General features: G+C 29.9%; 3 protein-coding genes across 5 annotated transcripts; 1 reads left to right on the top strand and 2 right to left on the bottom strand.

Annotated features, from left to right (window-relative positions):
* Window positions 1-31: 31 nt before the first annotated feature.
* Window positions 32-2,427, bottom strand: LOC126870364 (F-box/LRR-repeat protein 7). Of its 2 annotated transcripts, XM_050628012.1 has the most exons (4): window positions 2,271-2,427; window positions 2,063-2,184; window positions 1,253-1,725; window positions 32-1,165 (listed from the first exon to the last, which is right to left on the bottom strand). In XM_050628012.1, the coding sequence occupies exons 3-4, from the start codon at window positions 1,710-1,712 to the stop codon at window positions 396-398; spliced, it is 1,230 nt and encodes a 409-aa protein (XP_050483969.1). In that variant the 5' UTR covers window positions 1,713-1,725; window positions 2,063-2,184; window positions 2,271-2,427; the 3' UTR covers window positions 32-395. The 2 variants fall into 2 exon arrangements, with proteins under 2 accessions (XP_050483969.1, XP_050483968.1); XM_050628011.1 differs by having other exon boundaries at window positions 32-1,725; window positions 2,271-2,426.
* Window positions 2,428-4,629: 2,202 nt separating this feature from the next.
* LOC126870377 (E3 ubiquitin-protein ligase COP1-like) lies at window positions 4,630-13,741 on the top strand. 2 transcript variants are annotated; one of them, XM_050628034.1, is made up of 8 exons: window positions 4,653-4,812; window positions 5,180-5,295; window positions 10,233-10,396; window positions 10,494-10,668; window positions 10,747-11,071; window positions 11,126-11,394; window positions 11,476-11,654; window positions 11,731-13,741. In XM_050628034.1, exons 1-8 carry the CDS (start codon window positions 4,729-4,731, stop codon window positions 11,955-11,957), a joined length of 1,539 nt encoding a protein of 512 aa, XP_050483991.1. In that variant the 5' UTR covers window positions 4,653-4,728; the 3' UTR covers window positions 11,958-13,741. The 2 variants fall into 2 exon arrangements, with proteins under 2 accessions (XP_050483990.1, XP_050483991.1); XM_050628033.1 differs by lacking the exons at window positions 10,233-10,396; window positions 10,494-10,668; window positions 10,747-11,071; ... (1 more) ...; window positions 11,476-11,654; window positions 11,731-13,741 and adding an exon at window positions 5,849-8,707 and having other exon boundaries at window positions 4,630-4,812.
* LOC126870390 (mediator of RNA polymerase II transcription subunit 28-like) lies at window positions 12,465-17,303 on the bottom strand. The gene is made up of 4 exons (XM_050628058.1): window positions 16,885-17,303; window positions 16,417-16,771; window positions 16,176-16,354; window positions 12,465-14,410 (listed from the first exon to the last, which is right to left on the bottom strand). Exons 1-4 carry the CDS (start codon window positions 16,942-16,944, stop codon window positions 14,192-14,194), a joined length of 813 nt encoding a protein of 270 aa, XP_050484015.1. The 5' UTR covers window positions 16,945-17,303; the 3' UTR covers window positions 12,465-14,191.
* Between the last annotated feature and the right edge of the window lie 83 nt (window positions 17,304-17,386).

Here is a 17,386-nt window from a genome sequence, read left to right as displayed (position 1 = left end):
GTTTCAGCATACTTTTCTCAATTTTGTAAAATTTGTTTAAAAGGCTTTTATTTATAAAATAAATATACAAATTACATGAAACTTTGCTATTAATTTCCGTGTATTAAGTTATAAAATCAATAAATAGCAAAAAATTTGTTTTCGCATATTACAAACCGCATAATATATATGCCTAATGCATACATATATATATATATATATATATATATATAATATATAAACACGTGAAACATAATATATATGTATATATGTGTGTGTGTATATATATATTTATATATATATATAGCTGGTCAGCCACTTTTTTTACAAATTAGTATCTAAATAAGTACTAAGATAAGTATGGTTAATAAATAGGTTGTAAATAAGATTAATAAAGAATGGTTTAGAAGACTCAATCAGCTTGAAAAACCAGGATTTGTGTGTTCTATGATGCATCTACGGCAATAACGTTTTACTGCTCGGTATCCAACCCATGTAACCCTCGGGCATTCGCCAATATTGAGCTGCCTCAATCCTCGTACGTAATATGCTAATGCTTCTAATCCAGCATCTGTGACACGCTCACAACCACATAAAGATAATTTTTTCAAATTTGGACATCCAGTAGAAAGGGCTTCAAGAGTTGCATCACCAATATCACATTTCCCTATATCAAGCGCTCTTAAACGCGGACATCCACGTGCCAAAGCTAACGTAGCACTATCACTAAGTGCTTCACAGCCACGGGCATTTAAATACCTCAATTTGTAACAGTGTCTAGCAACAACCAACAGACCAGCGTCTGACACGCGATCACATTTTCCCACTGAAAAGTAACGTAAAGATGGACCAAGACGTGCTGCCAATTCGCGTACTCCATAATCTGTGATTTTTACGCAATCAGAGACAGATAATTGACGCAAATTGCAACAATAGGAAGCAATCGCTATAAGACTGGCATCAGTTATACGCACACATCGTCGTAAATATAAACAAACAAGATGTGGCATGCGAGACAGTGTCAATACCAAGCCAGAATCTTCAATACCATGACAATCACTGAGATCTAATGATTGTAACTGTAACGTTGTTATTCGACTACACGCTCTTGTTACGCTGACACATCCTGTTAAGTCCAATTCCTTTAGATGTATGCAATTATCTAAGATAGCTGTCACATTTGTGTCTGTAACACGTCGGGAATGTCGTAAAACTAATGAAGTTAAACTTAAAAATGATAATTGGGCAAAAATCCCAGCTAAGCCAACAGCACCTTCGAGCATCAGACGACGGATATAAGTGTGGCATCCTCGTCTGGTTAAGGCATTCAAAGCAGCTGTTGCATTTTGGGGATAACGTATTTCTACTTCTTTCCAAAGAGATGGATGCCATGCTATTTCCCAAAGACGCCTGCAAGTTTGAGCAACAGAGCATAGATCTCTGGTACCAAGCCAACTAAATATCTTTAATAATAAAGTATCATCCAGTTGACACAAATCCACGACATAAATGCACTTCTGTTGTAATAAAATTTGTTGTCTAATTGGAACTGATATAACTGCTGATGAAGACGTAGAACGGCAAACATTGTTATCTAATGTATGATATCCTAGGTCAATTGCATCTGATGTTGGTCTGTATAGACCAACCTTTTGGGATGAATATGGAGTTTCTCTTTCAGAGCTGTCCTTTTCCCCAAAGGATGGAAGGAGAAGTGGACATGATCCATCCATTCCATGCTCTATTCTGAATTAAAAGAAATAAAAACGTTTCTTCAAAGTGCATAGAGATCAAAGAAGTTAATTAAAATTATATCATAATTTCTTTATGTTTTGTTATTTTAATATTATTTTTGAATCTATATTCTATATATATTTTAATAATATTTACACTTCTAAATAAGACTTCAGAAAAAATACATTGGTAAAAAATGAAAATAAGTTTTAGAAATGAAAAAAATAGCTTTATATATAGTATTGGGACTTAAATTTCGCGGGTATATGGATAGCCAATTAATTAGCTTATTAAGCAAATTAAATATCATAATTTAGGGCTGAGCAAATTAAAAAAAATATTTACTTACTATTGTGCGACAAATAGAAAAATTAGCAACAATACGTAACATTGCGGAACAATATCGATCTATTTGGCACTGCCTCCATTTTGATCTTATATTCCAATTCTTGAACCAGCTGGAGATCGTAGCTATTTCATATAATAAAATTACAACATATTAATATTTTTTGAAATATTAATTAATACCTGAACTTTAAAATTACTTAATTACATACTCAGAATTACAAATCGCAGCTAAAATGTTAATTTCAAAATATGCTTATTTATAAGGCCCCAATATTGTCGATAAATCCCCACTTTTTAAATAGACCTTCTTAGGGTTATTTTCATCAATCAATTTTATGATATTAAACATTTTTTTATACAGTGAAAATTGAATATAAATTTTTATTATTTGCAGTTTATAATAATTTGTACTTTCCTTTACATTTCTATACTTCACTTCTTTTAAACAAATCACAATATAAAATAAAATAAGAATGTACAAAATATGTACCATTATAAATGTGAAATTGTACAATTAAATTAATTTGTTATAATTGTATATGAAATGTATATTACAATTTTTATAAAATATGTATGCAATATAATTACAAAATTGTATTGAAAGAAAACATCACATAATCATCGTAGGTTTAATAGGTTTAATTTCGCAATTCAATTTTGTAAATCCGCCTTGAACATTTATAATTTTATACACGATTGTATACTGTGTATACATCATACATGCCTGTGCGACATGTGTACGACCATGCTTTAAATATAGTACATACTATAAATTACATAATTTTATTGTACGTATAGGTTACTTTCAATAATTGTTTGTTATAAAGTTAAAATTAATTTAACTATAAACATTTTATCAAAATGGCTAATACTTCAGCTAATGTAGTTATGTCAAAGACCGTAAAGAACAAAAGTAACTTCGAAGATGAAGTCAAAAAAAGAAGTTTAGAAGATTAGCGAAAGATTAAAGAATTAGGAGCAAGAAAAGTTACCAGCTGCTTTTCATTCAGACTGATTCATTATTTATAAAAATGTAATGTATAAAAAATGAACAACGTAGATACCATGTCTTATATAGATTAACGTATTTAATGAAACGCGAACAAAATTGTTGTATTATTTTTTGCAAATTATAATTCATCAGATTCTGAATAATTTAATAAATAAATTTTTATTGCAGTTTTTAGTTAGATTTTCTTAGATTAAACATAGCCTCGTTTAACAAACTTTATCTTTATGAATGTATTACCATATTCAAAGCTATATGTAATATATATGTACTTGGTATTAGTTTCAAATTTGAATTCCTATGCGACAATAACCAGTTTTAAACATAATATGTGTTTAAACTCTACTTATCAATCTTTGAAGGCATAATTTTGCATAATTTGTTACTACTAAAGCAAAAGCATTAAATAAATATGAGAAAATATTTGGAATGTGGAACAAGTTATGAACACAAAAAAAGATTTCAATATATAGAAGTAAATTCTATCAATTGGTTTGATTTATTTAATTCTTTATTAAAATCATTACAAAAAACATTTTGATTTATATTATTAATTCAAAATGTAAAAAGAATGTATTTGATAAAACACACACCAAACTATTGGAAGTAGTAGAAAGTTTTTTAAAGAATAACATAAAAGCTTATAGCTTTTATGTTATAAGCTTATAGCTTATAGCTTATAGAAATCCGCTAAAGACGGAGTATTTATAGAAAAATAAATATAAAGTTGGAAGAAATAATTTTCCAAATCCACTGAATCATTTGAACTCATTTGAATGTATTTAAAATATTTATTTGTTTGTAGTCCTTGGAAATTTTTGCTATATAAAAAATGAGTAAAGATAATGTAATATATCTGTTTTAAATAATAGTGCTGATTGCAAGACTTTATCTACTGAATAACAAGAAGTTGTTTGTCCTAATAGTTCAATAATACTTATTACATTTTGTCTTCAATTATATGTATATAGTTAGTAATTTGCATTACACGATAAGTAGAAAGCTTATTTTGTAAATCCACGCGGGATTTAATAATTTAAATAAATGTATATACGGTCAATTTAAGCGACTTATATGCAAATGTTTATTACAAATGTTTAATAATATAACTTTAAAAATGCAAAAAATCGTATAATGCACATAATATGCAAAAATATATAAATATCCGAAATAAAATACTCATAATATTTAGTACATGAAATAAATCCTCATTTTTTTAGTTCGTAAAAATATGAATTTGAATAAAATTAAGGATATATATCTGATAATTAAATTATACAAAATATCTAATTTAACATTAATTGTTCGATAGCTCAAAAAGAAGAAGAAAAAAAAACATTTTGCTATGCAATAGAATTGCAGATTGTTTCTTGGAAACAGAAATCGCTTGGCTATTTTATCTTTTAGCGGAGCAAACTTTTAGGTGAGATGACTAAACGGAAGTTGGTGTCGCCACACGAGAATGCTACACGAGGCATTAGAGTCGCGAATCTATAACATAAGTGACCAAGATATCTATATAGATATCGTATCTTTCTAGCACAGTGTGTACACGTTCATGCATACACATACATTCGCATATGTACACACAGATATATATATATATATATATAGTCATACGTATATATATCACACCTAAGTGCTCTCTTGAACAAATTATGGCATTGTCTCTTATCAGGGGTAAGGGTCTACAATACGGAAATTCGCAGTTACGTTTCTTATCTTGCATTTCGAACATGAAGGTAATTATAATGTTATTTATTCCTTAATCGAATAGTATTCGTTGCTATTATTTCATTAGATAAGTGATATGTGTCTATTTTACGAAGAAATTGCCGAAACGAGGAATTTTCAGTTTGGTATTCAACATCGTAGAAGGAGAAGTGGGAGAAATACTTGATTGAGATATACAAGTTATTAATAGTTTTATTGAAAAATGTATTATAAATTTTCTCCTTTCGCTTTTTTCTTTTCTTATCGAAAGAAAACTTTCCGAGAGGAGAACGAATGAATTTGTTTTGTGAGGCTATGATTCGATATATGTACTGTGTCGTATTCTAAGGTTTCTATACTTCGATACTTAATTTCTGATATCTAAATTTCCAACAGAAAGGATTGGTGCTCGGTCTATACGAAGCAGAAGATGAAAACAACGTTTCATTGACTCCCACAGCGGCTAAATATGATGAACTAGTTAATGGAAAACTGCAAAAACATATTTTGTTGTAAGTTGAAAATTTTATTAACGATCTGTAACATATTTTGTACCGTAATCAGATCTTTTTGTATCACATATTTATGTAAAAATCTGTGTTAATATTCTTTTTACTAAACATATTTTTTTTTCATATAATATGTGAAACCAGATCATAGATGTGTGTCCATAATTCAGGTATAAGTACCGTATACCTAAGATTGAACCACTTTCCTTCAAATCAAGCAAGTACTTTTATCAATTCATGATAAATCAAATGTAAATAGTAAATGACATTGATTTATGATAAGTGACCATGCAAAGTATAGTTTTACATATTATTATTTCTATAGTTTTGTTTTGCATATCATATGGATTAACATTAATGAATATTAAATCTTTTATTCATAGTTCCAGCCTGAAACAATTGTCATAATGCTGCCTGAGCTTTTATATATAATATTCAGAATTGCTTTTCCTTTGTTCTTTTGAAAAGTTTACATAAAGTATTTTCTTTTAACAAAATTGAATTTAAATGAAATTTATGTCTTATGAGCTCACTGGCATTATTTTCATTGTTTCAGGAGAGACTAGACTGAGAGACGATATTGTACGCATGATATGAAGCAAAACTCGCTGCACAGAAGGAGTTACCAGACACATATTTTGTTATATAAAAAATTTTAACAGTATATTATTTGTAAAGCAATTATTTCTATAGATCGGTTATTAATCAAGTAAAATCATCTATTGGAAGAGCTCATACAAAACTTTAAAAAGTATGAGATTTAAAAAAGCAGATTAAAATTACCAGATGTATCTGAAAATAATTAAATGTATTCTAAGAAATATTATTCAATTGAGGAAAAAGATGTCAGCTATCAATGATAGTAATTTGGGAAATGATATTCCTGGAAGCAGCGGAGGTATAGGTGAATGTAGTGGTAGAATGAGTAAACAGAATCACTCAGCAAATGTTCTTCATAGAATTAGTGGTACACTTGAAGATAAAAATAATGATTATCTATGTCCTATTTGTCTTGAAGTAATTGATGAAGCTCATATCACACGTTGTGGTCATACATTTTGTTATCGTTGTATAATAAAGTCTTTGGAAGCCAATGGCCGTTGTCCAAAGTGTAGCTATGCGTTAACTCAACAAGATATTTTTCCAAACTTTCTATTACATGAATTGATATCAAAATATAAAACTAGAATTAAGGGCCTTGCTGAATTAGGATCTTCTTATGCAGCTGATGGTAGACACAGAGTAGTAGGTACAGATTTACCTGTACCACCACATGATGGTTTAAGAGATATTATAGCTGCAGAAAGTGCTAATCTAACATTACCAGATGTAAATGTAATGCTAGAAGTACTAACACAAAGAAAACATTTACTGGAAGCAGAAACATGTACAGCACAAAATAAATTGTTACATGAATTTTTGAAGCATTTATTGCAGCAAAAAGAAGAACAAAAGAATCAGTTACAAAAAGAGATAGCATTGATTAAGAAGGATATGGAAGAAGTTGAGAATATTCTAAGAGATGTTCAAAATAAATGTCCTAAAGTAGAAGATTTGAAAAAATCCAGTGAGAATGATACTGCACAGGTATCAGCTATAAGAAAAGAAATGATTGGTCTTATAGATATAATTGATTCAAACATGGTAAAACCAAATGAAAAAGCAAGTGTTGTTGGAAGCGAAACCTTTATTAATCCTACAGGAAGTAAAAAACAAAATGATTATGCAGTAGGATCTACTTTAGCTGTACGTAGAAAGAGGATGCATGCTCATTTTGATGATTTTGTTCAATGCTATTTCGATTCTCGTGCTAAGGAACTACTCCTTGGGCATAAATCTCACAGTCAAAGTGATTCATGGCAAGGTACTAGTTCAGGACTTGATGTTTTTAGAGAAAACCTTGTTAAATTCTCTAGATATAAAGCATTACGTCCATTAGCGACTTTGAATTATTCGTCAGATATTTTTAATAATTCCACTATTGTTTCAAGCATTGAATTTGATAAAGATAATGAATTTTTTGCTATAGCTGGAGTTACAAAACGTATAAAAGTATTTGATTATAGTGCTGTAATAAGAGACACTGTAGATATACATTACCCCTGTGTTGAAATGGTATCTAGCTCCAAAATATCATGTGTTTCATGGAATTCCTTTCATAAAGGAATGCTAGCATCATCTGATTATGAAGGAATTGTAACAGTATGGGATGCTGCAACTTGTCAGAGAACCAAAACATTTCAAGAACATGAAAAGAGATGTTGGTCTGTTGATTTTAATGATGTAGATACTAAACTTATAGCATCAGGGTCAGATGATGCTAGAGTGAAGTTATGGTCTTTGAACAATGATCATTCCGTGGCTTCTTTAGAAGCAAAAGCTAATGTGTGTTGTGTAAAATTTAACCCACGTAGTTCATGTCACTTGGCATTTGGATCTGCAGACCATTGTGTCCATTATTATGATTTACGTAATATGAAGGAAGCACTCTGTATTTTTAAAGGCCACCGTAAAGCTGTTTCATATGTTAAATTCATTAACAAAGAAGAAATAGTATCAGCAAGCACGGATTCGCAATTAAAAATGTGGAATATCAATAATCCACATTGTCTACGTTCATTCGTCGGACATGTAAACGAGAAGAATTTTATAGGTCTTACTACCGACGGTGATTATGTAGCATGTGGATCAGAAAATAATGCACTTTATGTGTACTACAAAGGACTTTCCAAACAATTGTTCTCATATAAATTTGATGCTGTTCGAAGTATATTAGAAATACAAGAAAGAAGAGAAGAAGATCTGAATGAATTTGTGTCTGCAGTTTGTTGGAAACAAATGTCCAATGTTGTGGTAGCTGCAAATTCTCAAGGGACTATTAAAATATTAGAACTAATTTAAAATTAATTATGAGTTCTATGATCTTTAGCAGATATATATATATATATTTTGAAATTTATTCGATTAAGTGCTCAGACACAAATAACAACGAGAAGTGGAAATTTATTCTAAATGTTATAGTAATTTGTTGTAAGCAAAATCGAGAAAACTTCTACATATAGAAATTGTTAGAGACTGACTTATTTGAGAAAGTAATACTCTGAATATCAAGCAGCACAAATACTTTTCTCTCATTATATTTTTATTAAACATATGGGTACTGTCACTTGTATTACACTTATTTAATTGTTTTGCAGTTTAGATATATATTTTAACAATAGACTGAATTTTAATATTAAATAGTTCATATAAATATATTAATGATATACGCGTGCATCTAATAATTTTTATTATAGAAAATGGCCTTCTAAAACATTATATAATTTAGTTATGTTTTATATTTCCTTAAATTAATGTATTTGCACAGTAATTATTAGCACAATTCTAATGTAATAAAACATTTTTATTAGATGAATTTCATTACCATTATATTATTATTAACCGTATTTTTTCATTTTTTGTTTTTGGCCATAATTAATCTTATATAGTAATAATATTTGTTTATAATTAAATCTTATAAGTTATCTAATATTTAATATAGATTTTTTTAGCTTGATAAATATGATTTATGAATGTTAAATAAAATATAAAATTTCATTATTCTAAACAATTTACGATGTGGAAAATATTTTTGTGACTTGTAATGATATGTAAAAAGGAAAAATATTTTAAATCGCTTATAATAATCGTCACATAAAAATGTAATTTTGATCACATGCAGTGAGATTCTTATAATAAATCTTGCCAAAGTAGCCTAATAGGTTATTAAATTCAGAACAGTAGAAATGTATAAGTTGATATCACAAACAATGTTAATACTATCTGTTCAATTCAATTTAATGTGTGCCAAGAACATCACATCAGTAAGGAAGTAGTAAATGTGCTTGAATTGCATTAAGTTCCTACTATCAGTGTTACAATCACTGTTTTTATATATTAGTATCAGAGCTAAGGAAAGACAGAATTTATGATGAAAAGTAGTAGATTGTTAATATTTTTTAATTATAAAGGCATGTTCATTATTTTAGAAATAAATAAATTATACATAGTTACAATTAATGATAACTTCCACCAAAAATAATACCAATTATTTGATGTAATAATTCTATTGAAGAAAGAAGAAAAATTTATTTTCTATTAAATGTTATTTTACTTAGCTCTGAATAGTATGTTTTAAGTAAATCTATAACATGGCTCATATTTCTAAATATCAATGTGTCAATTTTTAATAGTTTCTTTACAATTTACATAATAATATTTAAGCAAACGATGTTACAAATATGAAACCCCATGGAAAATCTACATACTTAAATCTGTATATATACATAAATGAAGAATCAAATTTTGGTAATAAGAACATAGTGTTACACTGTACTGCATTATATTCAAAGATAATTCTTTACTGTTGTAAATTCTTATTAATATCAAAACACATTGGAAATGATTGTCATGCCTACCATTAATGTATTATGAGTGCAAATCAATTGTCTCCACCATAGATCAGAGAATATAGTTGTGAGTTAATACATAGTTATAATATCGTGAAAAATAATTGTAATTTTAATCCAATTAATAATTAGAACGATTATTAGAGACATTAGAATAATTTTAAAGGACTATGTTCTAGGATATATATATATATACACACACACATACACACACACACATTTATATATATATGTATATATATATATATACATATATGTAAAGAATAGTATATTTTCAGATTGTATTTTAAAATTGCAGATGCTCTAGCATGTGCTAATAGATGTCCAAGATGCCTAGAATTATTGTAAGAAATAAATTCATGAACTTGTGTCTCAGTATGTCCTTCAAAAATTTTTTTAATTTCATATATACATTCCCCCTCTTGTCTTAATAATATATATTTTATTGGATAAATAATTTTAAATAATATTTCAATACTTGTACCACTTCAGAGCAGGTCCAAAAATTCCCAAAGGTCATGCTAGAATATTTTGGGGTTTGGATGAGAAGGATTACGTTGGAATTGCAGTTGTTGGTCTTGGAAAAAAGAATCTTGGCATTAATCAGCTTGAAGAAATACATGAGGGAAAAGAAAACATACGTATAGCTGCAGCAGGTAAATATTCTTTATATAAAAATCAATGTGTTTACATAGAGTAATAGGAACATCCTTTTCATTATACTTTAATAATAATGTTATAATGCTACATTAGCTGGATGTCGTGCATTGGATGCGGTTGAAATAAAAGACATACATCTAGAAACATTAGGAGATGCTGAGGCTGCAGCAGAAGGAGCTACATTATCAACATGGTTCTATCAAGGCTCAAAAAATAAGGAAAAACAGAAAATTCTTCCAAAAGTTTCATTATATGGTCAAGAAGGAGAGTAAGTAATACATTCTTTCTTTTTCTTTTTATATATTTATTTATATTATGGTAGTGTAAAGAAAATTATTTTTTTAAGGGAACAGTGGCGTATTGGGAGTATTAAAGCTCAGGCTCAAAATTGGGCACGCCATTTAGCGGATACACCAGCCAATTTAATGACACCTACAATATTTTCGGAAGAAGTACAGACACTTCTCACTAAATTAGGAATTACCGTAAAAGTTCATAATAAAGAATGGGCAGAACAGAAAAAGATGGGTTCTTTCCTTAGCGTATCTCACGGTAGTTGTGAGCCACCGAAGTTCGTTGAAATTTGCTACAAAGGTGCTGATGATAATTCCCAACCAATTGCGTTTGTTGGAAAAGGTGTTACTTTCGATGCTGGCGGTATCAGTCTTAAGGTAAAGTAATTGTAAATTAATATATTTAATGTAAATAATATTATATAACTTTAGCCTCCAGCTGATATGGACGAAATGCGTGCTGATATGACTGGTGCTGCATGTGTAGTAGCTGCTATTCGAGCTGCTGCTGAACTTAAATTAAAATTGAATCTTATTGGTTTGATACCACTTACTGAAAATTTGCCATCTGGAACTGCAACTAAACCAGGAGATGTTGTAGTTGCAATGAACGGGAAGAGTATTATCGTAGATAACACCGATGCGGAAGGCAGACTTATTCTTGCGGATGCACTTTGTTATGCTCAAGAATTTAATCCAAGGTAACTGTTGCATCAATTAGGAAATATATAACAACTGATACAGTAGTATAGATATTCTTATTAAATACTTTTCATATACAGTTTTATCTTGGATCTTGCAACACTAACTGGTGCAATGAGAATTGCTTTAGGAGGAGCAGCAACTGGAGTTTTCACAAACAATAGTTCACTGTTTGAAAAACTAAGAAATGCAGGCACTCTTACTGGTGATAGAGTATGGAGATTTCCACTTTGGCAGCATTTCACAGATGAAATGACAAGTAAGAAAATAATTCAATTAATCAATATCTTTAACTTTGAAGAGTAATATATCGAATAATATGGTATCAATTGCAGAAAAAGTTAAATCAGCTGATATAAGAAATGTTGCGAGAACGAAAGGTGGTGGTTCATGTACAGCCGCTGCTTTCCTACATGAATTTATCTCGAACAATACACCATGGATGCATTTAGATATTGCAGGAGTAATGGGCCCTGGACCTGATAAGTTACCATATGTACCAGCTGGAATGGCAGGTCGTCCGACCCGCACGCTGATCCAGTTTTTGCAGGCATTGTGTTAAAATTTACAACTATTTTAAGTTGTATGATGCAAGTTTATCTATTTTTATATATACGTATACATATATGTATACACGCATGTATATATATGTATATATAACTTTGTTCTATATATACATACACATATACACAATATTATATATATACATATATTTTATCCACGCTTACCTCCCGTTTGACATTCTGACATTTATACAAAATGACTAAAGTCGATACAACGAATTAAGTACATGCATCGGAATGTACAGAGTTATCCACTTATCTTGGAACCCGCGTTCGTGAGAACATATGAGAATGGTAACAGTGTAACATATACGTTTACTACTACAGTCAAATATCGCTCGCAATCTACAAGCTGTTGCTAGAAGTACTTTAAATTTGACATTACAATAAAGACGGTCGCTGAGAAAGCAAGTGTCGCATTTTTGTCTGACAATTTCATGTCTCTACGCGTCCCCGAAAACTTCGAAGCAAGCAAGCGTATTCGCTTCTGTCCCACATATAATCAATTCTTTTTTTTTTTTTTTGGTATGCTGATATTTCTAATTATGCTCACCTGAAATTTAACTGAAATGTAATTTTTTTACTTAAAATTGTATTCATCTGCCATCAGTTTCATCTAACATAAATAACTTCCAATTCAGGCATTGCTGTGAAAGTTTAATTGATTTCTATTTTTTTTAAATACTCAGTCTAAATATGAATTCCGTAAGGTGTTTTGTTGTATCTTAATCACTCACTTTATTCTTATATTCGACAGCAGAACAATTAAAAATCAGACAGCGATCGTCTTCTCCTTATTGTAACGCCAAATTTGAAATCCTTCGGCGATTACCAAACCGCATTGTCTCTCGCCTAATTATACTTCTAACAACAGCTCATAGGTGGCGAACAACATTTGATTGTAATAGTAAGTGTATATATATAATGTTGCCATTCTCATATGTTCTCGCGAACGCGGGTCCCAACTTAAGTGAATAACGTTGTATAAGAAAATCGAATCACATGCCATTTATAAAATTCGTAGTCATTGTATTTGTGTACAGAATTATATCTTTACAGTACAGCAATACCTAGTACAAATATGGTGAATCTTCTTTTGTACAGCTCGCTTTATTCTCATTATATAAGGTGTGTTACATTTACTGAAACAATTAAAGACAGTGTCAGTGACTATCAATAAAGGAATAGGAAAGATTTAACAATATCAAAAAAGTCTGATTGTACGACGTCGTATAGAATAGAATACAATATACTAAATTTGTACAAAGTATAGCTTAATATAATAGAGATATATCTATGGGAGGTATATTAAATTTTGGGCAATTTATACTTTATTTGTGTTGCATTTAAAATACATAATTTTGATCAATATCGTGTAAACTGTTACACGTAATTTGTAAGGGTGTTAATAACTATTTGAACTTAATATAATAAAATACAATATGACTTATTGTATGAAAAGTCGTACTTCTAATTTTATGTACATGTAAAATTTATGTTAACGCTTTGACCATTGCAATTTTCTTATGTACAGTTTCTGCTGCTCATCCCCTTGAACAGTTTAAAAGGACATATGTACTGATTATTTTATTTCGTGAATACATCATATGTTCTTTATGTAATTTTCCAGTTATTATTACATAAAGAGAAAATATAAAATACCAAAGTGAAAAATCAGCAATTTACAGAATGAACACAAAATATTTTTCCAGAAATAACTGAATGGTATTATATGTTCATTATTTATACTGATATACGATTTAATAAAACTGGCATTATTTAATTATCATTTTTTAATTAAAATCCTGTTTTTTCTAAATAATTAATTAAGATGCATCACGCATATTTTTTAATGTACATATTTATATAACCATATTATAAAATTGCGTACTAAACATTAACTTAACAAAGCGCTCTGCCCTTTTACTAAAGATAGTATAAACCTATATGATCGAAAACAATTTTCTGCGACCGCAATAATTTTAGTTATAGGAACGATATCTTACAATAACAAATTAATTTGTTATAAATATATTCATGTACAAGATGGAGGCTGCTGCTGTGGAGAGGGAAGGGGCGCTGCCGCAGCAGCTGCAACTGCGGCAGCAGCAGCATACGACGACGGGTCCGAAGTATCGAGAAGTGGTGGTGGCGGAGGTAAACTGCCTCCTCCGCCTCGTCCTCTTCCTCGGCCTTTTCCTCGACCCCGACCCCGGCCCCTCCCCCTTCCGCGTCAACTCCGCCTTTCGGGCATTCCTATATTGCTCGTTGTCTTTTCCAGGAAAGCGAGAGGACCCTGGAGAGCACTACTTCCTACACCTGCGACGGGAAATCCACCCCGTGTACCAGTCACACTTACTCCCCCTTGTGTCATGAACATTCCTTGTTGTCCAACTGAGACCCCAACTCCTTGAAGACCCGATGTGGGAGGTGCACCAGACCCTTGTTGTACCTGCAATTTTACGTCACATATATATTCTATCATTATATTCTTATCAATATACATTTGATATAAACAATTTTTTGAACATAAATTTTATTGTATCATAGAAAATGATGCTAAATAAAAACTAAGCATTTAGGAGGATCAAAGATAGCAGTGAAATGATTAAAAGATGAAAATCTTAGAAATGCTGTACACAAATGAAACACACATGCAATATACTTGAATATGTAAGTCTATAGTGAAATTAAGAGTTCCGATCCTTACAAGCCAGTAGGATGTATTAGGAACAGTAATTAGGGAAATGAAAGAAAGCACAATGTTTTTTGCCATGAATAGAGATTTATTCTGCAAACATCTACTTGCATGTAAAAACATAAGTAAAATGGCATAATCTTTTTTCGCTTTTATGAATAGCTGCAATATTTTAATTCAATACCATGTCTAAACATTATATTAAAAAAGTACATGTCAATTCATAAAATTTTTAAGAATAAATAAAATAAATTTTTTGACATGTAATTTTCATAATTTACTATAAATTAAGTTTTTATGTCTTTCCTTGGTAGCTCTTACATTGATGCAAAATACATGCATACATGTTTACATGCAGAAGATATTCATTGTATTATAAACAAGGAAATTTATAAATATTGAAAAATATGTCAAATTTATAACAATTTTCAATATGTGACATAAATAATTATACTATGTTATATGAAAGAAAATATATAAACAGATGTGTACATATTTGTGGGGTATATAGTTTAATTTTGAATAATTATGAAATGATATACTTTTGAAGTATCACTACCTGTTCCTAATATGTTTAAAGGTAGTAGGGATTATTAGGTGTGCTATTAATGTTAAGCAAAAGTAATATGCTTATTTTTCTTTTATTATTGCCATTATCAGATTTATTATATCAGTTTTTGGCTAAATATTTGTACACATTTTAATAGCAATTATTTTGGCACCATTTTACAACATATTTATGTAAGTGTATCTATTTAGTACTTTCCTTTCTTATAAATGAAATTTATGTTTTTGTAATTTTATATCGCAGCTACTAAAAGCACTTCAAGTTTTTAGTTCTTACATATTACATTTCTGTCGATAGGAATTATATAAGGCACTGATTATATGCAACACTGGTACACGTTGCCTTTGTGCAATAGGACTGAATGGTTTTGTGTCCTGAATAGCTGTTACTTCAAAAAAAAAAGGAGCAAAAATAGTTTCTAAAATTCTGATAAGTATTTCAATCACAAAAAGATTACTTTATAATTTAATCTATTTATATACATTTTATCATTCACACACACATGCATACACACAGATACATACAATCATCCAACATTAATATTCATTCAGTTTTAAATTGTAACAAATAATATAGAAATCTAGTAATAATAAATATACCATTTTGAAATGAGAACATTACGGTGAGTATAAATAAGCTTGTGATATACGTGTATGTGTAACTGCAATACTTTGTATAAACAAATTCAATAATTTACAGTATTGATAATGTTTGAATTCTTTTTACAACTAAAGTGAGACAGATCTTAAAGACTGATGATTTAAGATGTAACTTCTAACTATAACTGCTACAGCAAAAGTAGCTTTCTGTAAATATACAATTTTCGCTGCCGCACATTTTTTCTTTCTAAATTGCATGTGATATTTTAAAAAAAATTTTTCAACGCTAATTTTAGACAGCTGCCTGAATACAGGAGTTTCAGCTTTGCTCGTAACGGTATTACTTAAATACCTGTTGCTGATGAAGTTGTTGCTGTTGCATTTGATGTTGTTGTAGATGTTGCAACTGTTGTTGTTGCTGTTGGAGTTGCTGCTGATGCTGTAATATTTGCTGTTGTTGTTGCATCGTTGCATTTCCACCTCCATTGGCACTTTGTTGGTTCTGTCCAGTTTGAGTACCATTTGGTAAACCTAAAGTACGTTAAAATTATTTACTATATTATCATTCCTTAACATTTTTTTATGATTCTTACCATTAGGTGCTGGACCTTGAGCTGGAGACTTTGCCCAGCCTTGTAGATCTGCTAATAAATTCTGCCATACTGTAATTTTTTCATAATGCTTTTTTATGAGATCTTCTTTACGTGCTAATTCTAGTCTAAGATCATTGATATCTTCTTTTATTACTAATTCTGGTTTCAATGCAGACAACAAAAAACGTTTCTGCAGAAAGAAAGCTTCCATCTGTCTTGCCAGATCTATAAATCTTAGCGTGACTTGTTCAACTTCACTACGTGCTTCTTCTTTATCCACAGTCAAACCACCTGACACTCCAATTCCATTGTTTCCTAACCCTTCGTCTTTCGTTATTAATATACCCAAACATTGCTGCAAAGTGTATTTTATGTTAAAACAAAACAAATGAAAGAAAAAACAAATCTGTAATTTTGCCAAAATATCGTTTTAAAAAATTATATTAAAACATACTACTTATATCATACCTGAAATGCTTCCTCAAATTCGTCGATGAGATTACCGTTACCGTTAGTGGGTGTCGCCATTATACTCGTAGTACTTATATATAAATATAATTTATTGTCAATTATAATTAATTAATTTTTAGGGTACGTCCATTATAAATATTTGAAATATGTACAATTAAGAAGTCCACGATAGATATGCACATGTGTCAAGCAAATAAATATAATAATAGAACTCCATAATTAAATAAAATTTCACGCACAACTGTTAATAAATATTACATTCGGCACAGAAAGTTCTTGATAATTTTTTCAATTTTAAATCGAAATAGTGAGAGTAACGAAACATGTTACTAAATTTGTCGATCACTCATCTTATGCACTTGTTTACCGTGTATTTACATCTACCACGTTAGTCAATGCAAGTTAAAGTAACATTTCAAGTACGCGATAATCGATATATCTCGATTTCGATCATCAGTAATTTCATTACATATTATATTTTTCACTTTTTTATAAGTAT

Source organism: Bombus huntii, chromosome 10, assembly GCF_024542735.1.
Source record: "Bombus huntii isolate Logan2020A chromosome 10, iyBomHunt1.1, whole genome shotgun sequence".
Lineage (NCBI taxonomy): Eukaryota > Metazoa > Arthropoda > Insecta > Hymenoptera > Apidae > Bombus > Bombus huntii.
Note: the sequence above shows the minus strand (reverse complement) of the source record. Positions and strands in the feature narration are given on the sequence as shown.